This window comes from Psammomys obesus, unplaced genomic scaffold, assembly GCF_907164565.1.
Source record: "Psammomys obesus unplaced genomic scaffold, mPsaObe1.curated_primary_1811, whole genome shotgun sequence".
In the NCBI taxonomy this organism is placed as follows: domain Eukaryota; kingdom Metazoa; phylum Chordata; class Mammalia; order Rodentia; family Muridae; genus Psammomys; species Psammomys obesus.
The window spans coordinates 7,315-17,441 of record NW_026595307.1 but is presented as its reverse complement, the minus strand read 5'-3'; the positions used below and the strand labels follow the sequence as shown (position 1 = coordinate 17,441).

The 10,127-nt window shown below is 51.8% G+C and overlaps 1 protein-coding gene across 1 annotated transcript; it reads right to left on the bottom strand.

Moving 5' to 3' along the window:
- Window positions 1-5,226: 5,226 nt before the first annotated feature.
- Window positions 5,227-8,930, bottom strand: Cd70 (CD70 molecule). Its single transcript, XM_055619199.1, has 3 exons — window positions 8,766-8,930; window positions 8,077-8,110; window positions 5,227-5,674 (listed from the first exon to the last, which is right to left on the bottom strand). The coding sequence occupies exons 1-3, from the start codon at window positions 8,928-8,930 to the stop codon at window positions 5,289-5,291; spliced, it is 585 nt and encodes a 194-aa protein (XP_055475174.1). The 3' UTR covers window positions 5,227-5,288.
- Between the last annotated feature and the right edge of the window lie 1,197 nt (window positions 8,931-10,127).

Here is a 10,127-nt window from a genome sequence, read left to right as displayed (position 1 = left end):
TGTGTGTGCGCGCGTGCAGGCGACACGCATGTGCAGAGGCAAGAGCACAGCTTGTGGGTCTGTCCCTCTTCTGTCACGTGGGGTCTGGGCTCACAGTCAGGTCAGGCTTGGCAGAAGTACCTTTTCTTGTGGAGACATCTCACTGCCAAAGGTTTTTTGGCATTAGTTTCCTCAACAATTTTTTTTTTTTAAGTCGACACCAAAACACAGGCAGCAAAGGCAAAAAAAAGAAAAACGAATTCTCATTAAACAGAAAGACTGTGCCTGCAGGCAGGAAGAATCTACAGAGAAGAGGGAGCCTCTAGGAAGCCAGGAGACAGCCGGAAAGAAGATGCCCGACCGTGTGGATGTCTGAAACAGGAATTCAGACACCTCAGCAGCAAACCCTAAAGCAGAGGGCAACCACAAAAACCCAAACGGCACAAGCTGCTTGAAAATGGGCAAAGGTCAGATGGGTCTTTTTGGTTTTATTTGTGTATGTATTTATTCCCTTAAACTTTTTATTGCATATTCTTTTGTGGTTTTACCTCTTAATTTAGTTAAACAGTTGTTGACCTGTTATCGTGGTGCTTGCTCAGTGGGTGAACCTCTTTGCTGGCCCTCTCCCCTTCGTCCCCGCCTCCTTCAGCGCTCATGTATGTTGGGTACATACATGTAAGCACGCTGCTTAATTTTCTGAGTGGGGGTTCATCTCACCTCACATGGGGACTCCCAGTTCTGCTCATTTCCTTGCAAGCGGGATAATTTTCTTCTCTATTACCTATTCTGCTGGTTAGTTCTGTGTCAACTCTACACACTCTGGTGTCCCCTAGGACGAGGGAGCCTCCGCTGAGAAGATTTCCTCATCAGATTGGCCCATGGGCAAGCCTGTGCTGCATTTTCTTGATGGATGGTTGATGAAGAGCCAGCACACGGTGGGCGGCACTGCCCCCGGCCTGGTGGTCCCGGGTTCCAAAGAAAGCAGGTGGAGCAAGCCGTGGGAGCAAGTCAGGGCACAGCACTGTCCACGGCCTGCAGCACCCACCAGCCTCCCCCTCACCCATCCTCCAGGCCTTTGCACCAGCCTCCCCCTCCCCCATCCTCCAGGCCTCTGCACCAGCACCCCGCTTCAGGCACCTGCCCTGACTTCCCGTGGTGTCAGCTGTCAGAGAAAGTAAAGAAACCCTTTCTTCTCCCAGTTTGCTCTTCCCAGGGTTCTGTCACACTAACAGAAACCTGCTGAGACACTGATGAGTGGACATCATTGTGTGTCTCACACTTTCTGTTTTAATTTTTGTGTATGTTTATGTCAGTATAATGTGCTTCCTTTTCATTATGTGGAGGTTGTGCGTTTATAATCTACTTCAAACTTTTCCATGTGATTTGTGTGTGTGTGTGTGCCCTTGTGTGTACATGTGGTGTGTATATATGTGTATATGTGGCGTGTGCGCGTGGTGTGTGTGTGTGTGTGGCTTGTGTGTGTGAATCTGTGTGTGCACCACATTCAGTCTGTTTCTTAAGCTAAGTTAGTGTGTAAAGGGGTCCAGCTGCAGCACAGGCAGGAAGTTATCACCTCACACCTGTGAAGGTGACCCTTTTGAAAGGTCAGCAGAGGCTGGGGCGATCGCCGGCTGCTCACAAGGCTCTCTCATACAGGCACAACCCGGCCGCAGCTCCCTCTCCATGGCCTGACGCCCCCTTCCGGCCTCCTCGGGAACAGCACCCACATCCAGAAACCACACATAAATAAGTCTTCAAAAAAGAAAATGTGGCCTAGATACATACAGATGGCGCAAAATGAAGCTGTCCTGTTGAAATGTGAGGAAGAATGATGCGAGGCCCGCTGGGCTGCGTGGGACTGTCCGTGGGTGAGAGCAGAGCTGATCTCTAGCCCTCCACTGCCCGGTGGAAGAGGGGAGCTGACTTCTGTTTGTCCTCTGACCTCCACATTGCTGTGACAATCACGAACACACCAACAATAAATAAATTACATTCTTTTAAAACTTAAAAAAAGAATCAAGTTATGTCGTTTTCAGGAAAATGGATAGAAATGGAGGTCATTGTGTTAAGACAAAGACATAGACAGACAAACCCACCCTTTTCCTAATGGTAGGCATTTGGATCGAGTTATAAGAAGGGCCGATCTGATGGGGGTAGACAGGCTTTAGCTGGGGAAAGCAGGAACCCAGAGAGAAGGGAAATGGGGAACAGGAGAGTATTGTGAACATGAGCGAAGTTCAGTGACCTCGTGTAGGAGCACGCTGTAATGAAATCCTGTCTTTTCAGCCGCAGCCGAATCAACGGATGGCCTACTATTAATTCAGCACTGAAGGATGCATAATTCTTAAGGCTGAGTTCTCAAGAACCTCGTGGAACCTTGCAGACTCGGCTCAGAAGTTTCGGTTGGGTATCTGTGAATCAGTTGGTGGCCCTGACCCAAAATAGCGACTTATAGGCAGTAATAATGATAATAATATCTTGACTGTTGATACCATTTCCACAAAAAGAGAAAGGTGCATGCAGGCCATTTGTTGAATGGAAATGACTATGTGTCCCCCCCAGACCCCGAGTTTCAAAAGCACAGGTGTCAAACCAAGTCAAACGATTGAACCTGAGGGAGAGGTGATGATTCACACAGAGGGGCTCACGGTCACTTACCCTTTTCCCCTTTCTCTTTCTCCTTCCCTCCATCCTTTGTCTGATTTGTTTGTTTGCTTTGTCTTTTGAGAACACTATAAAGTCAAGACTAGCCTCAAATCTGCCAATCTCCTGCCTCAGCTTCCTGGGAATGCTGGCTTGACAGGTATGTGCCATGACCCCCAGCTTTATACTAATGGATTTTCAGAAACAGAACAGAGCTGGTGCCAATGATGCCAGCATCCTGAGGGGAAGTGCACCATTTTCACGATGGTGGCACAAATGTACCTTAAAGGAGTACACAGCTAGGGTCACACCGGAAGTTCATTCTCAGCATCCATTACAAAGCTGGGCGTTAGGACCTCAGCTCTGGCAGAAGACTCCTGAAAGGTCTCTGGGGCTGCCTGGCCTGATGGTCTAGTGTTTTTAGAAGACTCCAAGCCAGTGAGAGACCCTGACTCAAAAACACAAGCGGTACTGCCTGAGGAATGACACTCAAGATTACCCTCTGTGCTCCACAGAAGACTGCAATCTCACAATTTAAAATTGTCTATTCTTTTTCATAAAGAGTAGTGGTTTTTTTTTTATGTGTATGGGTGTTGTGTCTGTGTGTATGTCTGTGTACCCTGTGTGTTACCGGTGCTAGAAGAAGCCAGCGGAGGGCACTGGGTCTCATGGAGCTGGACTTACAGATGGCTGAGCTGCCTTTCCGGTGCTGGGAACCAAGCTGAGGCCTTCTGGAAGAACAGCCAGCACTCTCACCTCTGCCCAACAACCCCCGTCCCACGAGACAGGGTTGCTCTGTGTAGCCCTGGCTGTCCTGGAACTCACACTGTAGATCAGGCTGGCCTCAAACTCAGAGATCCACCTGCCTCTGTCTGCCGAGCGCTGAGGCTGAAGGTGTGTGATGCCATTGCCACAGACGGTTTTCACTTACTTGTAAATCAAGTTGCTACACAGCCGGCATCAGCGAGGGAAACTTTCAAGGCTGTACCTGTTGACATCACCCATGCTGACTGTGGAGATCCCCCAGAAGCTCTGCCTTTATTAATAGCCCAGGCGCAAATTCTGAAAGTAAGAGCCCTTTCCCATCACAGGATGTTTCCACTGAGGTCATTTTTATTTCATGTAAGTACATATCCTTTTACGGTTTAGAGTAACCGGAACACAGCAGAGAACACAGATTTCCCTATAACACACTCACTGTTTCTGGCGGTGAATATTTGTTCTGGCCTAAATGCACATGTCCCCAGAATCCACACATGGGACCTGTTAGATAGGATCAGGCAGTAGAGGGGCAGGACAGACCTGTGTTCACAGGCCCAGCAGCCATGTCACCTCGGTGTGTGGTGGTGACTGTGTGACCCATGCTGGCAAGCGGAGTCAGCTCAGGCTAGCCAGTCTGGATGAACGGGTGAGCTTCTCGTGCCAGGAGAGGCTCTGGCTCAAAAACAACCAGGTGCATCTTGCATGCAAACTGCAAGTGCTGGGAACAGAATGCAGCCTGGAGCACAGGTCTGAGCTAGGGAAAAGATGCTTCGTCGGGGAGGGATGTCTACCAGGTAACGGTCACATACTCACACACCCAGGCTTGGGGTACAGGGAACAAAGCTTGCATTGCCGGGTTTTCAGCTTGCCTTGGCCTCATCTCCCTCCCTATCCCATCCTTTCCTCTTGAGAATTGGATAATTTATTCTCTACCACGCTGTCATGGGAAAAGCCCCATTAATTATAGTCTCATAGGCCCATAGTCAGTCCCAGACTGCCAGACAGGCCTCCGTGGCTGTGAGCCTTTCATGTGAGTGCTGGGACTGAACTGCAGCCTTAGGCAAGAGCTGCTGCTCTAACTGCTGAGCCATCTCTGCCAGCCCTGGGCTCAGTCTTCTGAACACTGTTGGAGGTGTTAAGAGAGTAGGGGATGTTGAATTTGAACTAAACGCATTTTGTACTACGAGATGCCCACAAGGCCTATGGGGACCAGGATTGGAACTTTCGGGTTTGAATCTGAGAGTTGGATTTCTCTGTTGAAGTTTCAGTCCCCCAGCGGATGGTGCTATTTTGGGTCTCTGTGAACCTTTTGAAGGTGGGGCCTAGCTGTAACCTGTCATGGGGGACCTTGGAGGTCAAGCCCAGCGTGTTCCCTTCCCACCCCAAGACTTGCAGCTTCTGCACAGGCCTCCTCCACAGTGCTGTGGGGCAGGGCGTTACTAAGAACAAAATTCAAATTCAAAAGAAGACATGAAGCTGGAAAGCAAATGGGGTGTAATAGGTTTCCTCCACCAACAAAATAAGCCAATTCAAGCTGAAGTGAGAGTAAAAAAGGAAGGTTTATTTGCAGGGGGGAGGGGGAAGAAGGGAGCAAAGTGTTTGAATTATGTAGTGAGGAACATTTGAGGGCGGGCGGGTAGGGGCGGGGGGGGCAGCCCTTGGGCTGGAAAGTTCAGGGTAGAAGTCTGGGTAAGGAAGGGTAGGGATGCTGGAGGAACTTGGGGGATCAGGTCAGCTTTGAAGTGTTAAATAAGCTTCTTAGAAGCAGCTTGTCCTGATAGGGAGGAGTGGAGAGGGGACTACACAGGGGGAGAGGGAAGGACACATCCGTGTCCTAAACATTTTTAAATATGTGCAAATAAAATTACTCTTAATAAATGAAACAAGCCATCCAGCAGCTGTGGTCAAGGGTATACCCACTGAACACTGAAGAAAGTCTCATCGGCGTTGAGGGATGGCCGCAGAGGCAGGCTGAGGTTGGCGCAGAGGACATCTCCTCGGGCCAGGCGGGTTAGGCGCTGCAAGGCCACGGTGCAGTCCTGTTGGAAGTTCCGGCGCAGCAAGCTGACACTGTGCGCTGTGGGGGAGCAGATGCCCACAGCCAGGGTGACCCCGTGCTGCTTGGTGCTGCATGTGCTAGAGCAGTTGGCCAGTGTCACCTGGACATGCAGCCGGTAGATGCCTTCGAGATGGATAAGAAGCTGCCCTTTCTCTAACCCTGGCCCGTGGATGAAGGATCTTCCCAAGGCCGGCCCGGCTTCCCAGTGCAGTGTGGGGCCCGTCCAAGAACCTGGGGGTGGAAGGTGAAGGGAATGAGAACCGAGGTTAGACAGGGAGGGGGTTAGAACAGGGGAGGGAGGTGGAGGGAGAAGGAAAAGAAGAGGGAGGGTGATAGGCACACAAGATTCAGGGAAGACAGAGAGACGGAAGAAGGTGGTAGAGATGGAGAGAGATAATATGATGAAGAGAGAGATGGAGACGCAACAGAAAAGTCAGAGAAATGCAAGTACACATAGGTGGGAAGACAGAGGAAGAGAGACAGAGATGGCACAGGGAATGCCTTTGGCTGTTGAGGTTCCCTTCCTCACTCTGCAGCTATGATTGTCCCCAGCTGTCTCTGGGTCTCACCCAAGTCCCTCTTGCTCTGTCTCCAGCAATATTTGGCCCAGCTCAGAGGACCACAAGGGCAACCACCGTGATTCCTGGGCTGGATACACAGTAGGCCCTCTACAAGGACGAAGAAGGGTTCTACCAAGTCTCCAGTTACTACCCTTTCGCTGGCTCACTAGACTGTCAGCTGTGGGGGTCTAGAATCACCATGACAACTAATCTCTGAGCACCTTGCCATAGGCTGGGGCCCTGAATCCAAGGGAGAAAGTGCTGAACACTAATTTTCATCTCACTGCTTCCTGATTGAGGGTGTGAAGTGACATCAGCCTCCTGCCTCCATGCCTTCTCCTCCATGATGGACTACAGCCTCCAACTTCAGGCCAACAGACACCTCCCTCTCTTTACTTGCTTTTGCTCATTATTTTGTTCCAGCAATGAAAAAACTAATAGGACTGTCTATCCAAATATCTTAATTAGCAACCAGAACATCTTAAAACCACTACCTGGAAGGGAACCTTAAGAGCAAATTACTGGGGGCTGGAGAGATAGCTCAGCAGTTAAGAGCACTGGCTGCTCTTCCGGAGGTCCTGAGTTCAATTCCCAGCATTCACATGGCAACTCACAACTGTCTGTAATTCCTGTTACAGGGGACCTGACTCCTTCACACACACGCAAGCAAAATACCAATGTACATACAACAAAAATAAATAAAGATAATTTAAAAACAAACAGAACAAATTACTGGGGCAGAGAGGGAAAAATCTCTTTAATTAGTTACTGATTTTGAGAGAGGTTCTAGCTATATAGCCTAGGGTACCCTCAAATTCATGATATTCCTGTGTCAGTCTGCTGAGTGAGAATGACAAGTGTGGGGCTGGAGAGATGGCTCAGTGGTTAAGAGCACTGTCTGTTCTTCCAAAGGACCCAGGTTCAATTCCCAGCACCTGCATGGCAGCTCACAACTGTCTGTAACTGTAATTCCAGGGGATATGACACCTTCACACTAGTACACATAAAATAAAATTAAACAAATTAAAAAAGAATGACAACTGTGCCAGCATGCACAGACACGATGGGTTTATTAAAGTTATGGGCCTCACCTAAGTACTAATAAATGTCACTATTAGAAGTCTGTTTTTAAAGTTTGAGGCAAAATCTTGCTTGTAGTGTGAGCTGAGGTGGAAATTGCAACGCCCCTGCCTCGGCCCCTCTGGGTGCTAGCATGGCAGATGTGGGTCATCCATCATGTCCGATGGGGCTTCACTTTGAAGGAACCCAATCCCAGCACAGGAGAGGCAGCACCTTGGCTTAATTCTCTCTGCCTACTTTTCAGCACTTGTGTTTTCTTTGGATTGTTCGTGGGGGTGTCTTGGAACCCAGACTCTTCCATATGTTTTGAGAGTTCTCTGCCACTGACATCCCAGCCCCTCAGAGGCGGATTCTAGGTGTGGGCTCCATATTCGAGCCAAGTCTCCCGCCCCTCACTGCCCTTTCGCTGAGATGCGGCCGCTCATAGAGATGTGTAGACAAAACAAAGGTATGAAGGAGCTGTTTTGAGTGTTGTGCCGAAAGGAGAGGATTAGTGAGGTGGATGCCCCCATTTCACTCTAGCATCTCTGTTCTTCCTTCCCTCCTTTCTCTCTTCCATTCTCAATTTCTTTTGAGACAAGGTCTCCAATAGCCCAGACTGGCCTTGAACTCAACTATGAATTCCTGGTCCTTCTGCTTGCACTTCTCCAGTGCTGGGATAGCAAGGGTGTGCTGAGGATGGAAGCCAGGGCTTTGTGAGTGCAAGGCAGCGCTCTACCCACTGAACCACACCCCACAGTAACTCAGGTTAACTTCAAACTCCCTCTGCCGCAGAGGATGACCTTGGAGTCCCGACCCTTCCACCTCTGCTGCCCGAGTTCTGGGATGACAAGTGTGGACCAGCAGCCTGTCTCCCGTGGTGCTAGGGACAGAAGCCAGGGCTTCCTGGATGCTGGGCTCAGGCTCAGCCAACTCAGCCAGACCCGGGCCACTCCCTTCCTCCCTCCCTCTTTCGTGCCTCCAGCCCTCACCCAGCTGGACCCCCAGCCTTACCTGTGATATTCAGTTGTAACTCAGCTATGTGCGTCTGGAAGAAAATAACAGAAAACAAGGAACACACTTTAGGGTCTCTCGAAGACCCTCCTGTCCCTTTGCCTGCTGGCTGGGGTCCATCCTGCATCCCCAATGGCCCAATTTGAGATATATTTTTTAAATTGATTTTCTTTGCTGTAAAGTCTTACAGAGGCTCGTGAGAAGTTGCAGGCCTCACATAAGGTAACCAGACCGCCCAAACAATCGGCTGGTTTGTGTTTCTGGAACTGGTGCCTCAGGCCATCCTTCCCACCACTTCACCAAAGACACAGGTGGTGCTCTGCCTTTCAGCCCCGGGCAGCTACGGGTCCCCTCCAGCCGCCCAGCACTAGCTCTCAGTCCGGGACACGGTGGGGAACGCCGGGGTGGGGGTGGGGGGCCGGGTCGTCCCGGATGCCTAAGGCGGCATCTTTCCCAGCCCGGGATCCCCCGTGTGCTCCAGGGCAGCGGGAACCGGTCTGGCCCCCCTGTTCGGCCTCTCCGGTGTTCTGTCTCATCTTCCTCTTTTCGACCCACCTCGTTCCGATTTTGCCCCTTTTTTTGGATCCTTTGCCTGCGCTCCAGCGCATCCTCTCAGCGCCCGTGCCCTCCGGCGGGCGGTCGGGCACCTGAATGTACCCTCCCTCCTTCCCCTTCTCTTCTCCTCTCACCTCAGATCGCTCCTGCGGCTGCTTACAAAGGCCACAGTAGAAGAAACAGTAAATCGCCGCGACCGTGAGCCCCAGCAGCGCCGGCGGCAGCAGCTGCTGGCCGAGGCGCAGCAACATGGTCCAGCTCCGCCGCGCCCAGGGGCCAAGGCGGCCTTCCTCCGGCATCCCTGCACTGATGGCGACGGCCAGAAGGCAGCAGGAAGCTGTAGCCGCCTCAGCCGAGCTTTTGAGGCTTCTGCTTGTCTTGACCTGCCCTTAGAACCCCCGGGGATGTCCGAGGAAGGGGAAGAACTGGGCCTCTTCGCCAAGGGCAGGGAAATCCCCTGGAGCCTTATGCCACCCTGCGCCATCCCGCAGACAGGCCTCCCCTCAGCCTGTCCCTGAGGAAGAGAACACTGTGTCTTCCAGCTGGGCAACCAGCCCCTGCTGCTTCTGCTTGGTGTTCGTTCGTTCGTTCATTCATTCATTCATTCATTCACTCACCCATTCATTCAACAAACCATCCACTGAGCTCTATTAGTGGTTCAGAACTGGGCTGGGACACCGTAGACCCTTCCACGGGGGCTGTTCCTAACATCCTACCACACTGGAACTCACCATCTAGCCCAGGCTGGCCTGGAATTGTTACGTTGTCTGGAGTGGCCTGCAACTCCTCCAGAAGCCCAGCGGGTGCAGAACCTGCCATGCGGCCAGGCTGGCGGCTAACTCATCCTCTGACCTCAGGAACGCCGACTGGCAGACGTCTGGATGCCTAGCAGACTGGATAGCTCTCCCCTCCTCTGCCCCATGCCCCCGGGAAGCTGAGAACAGGACCCTATGTGAAAGTAGACGCGGCCATTGCACTCACTTCAGCCTCACTTCAGCACAAGATGGCTGGGGGGGGGGGGGGGTTTCGCATGGAGGGAGAGGGGCTTGGATCCCTCCCCGCCCTGAGGCTTTCTGAGCAGTTCTGGTTGCCAAGGGAGAAGGACCACTTTCTTTAGTGGTGTGGGCCACCAGTAAGTTGTGGTTGCTCCAGGAAAAGAGCCTCCTACCTATGACTCAGTGCCGAACACACACAGAGAGAGACGTGAGAGCCTGTAAGGCCTTAGGGGAGGGGAAGGAAAGGGCCGACGCGGAGGCCCTGCTGGGAACAAAGGATTCAGCAGCGGCAGACAGAGTGCAGGAGAGAGGCGAATAGGGGGTGGACACGATTAAAAGTCATTGGGGGTGGGGGGGGGGCGCTGGACGGATGGCTCAGTGGTTAAGAGCACTGGCTGCTCTTCCGGAGGACCTAGGTTAAATTCCCAGGACCCACAGGCGGCTCACAACTGTCTGTAGCTCCAGTTCCAGGATCTGACACGCTCACACCAATGCACATAA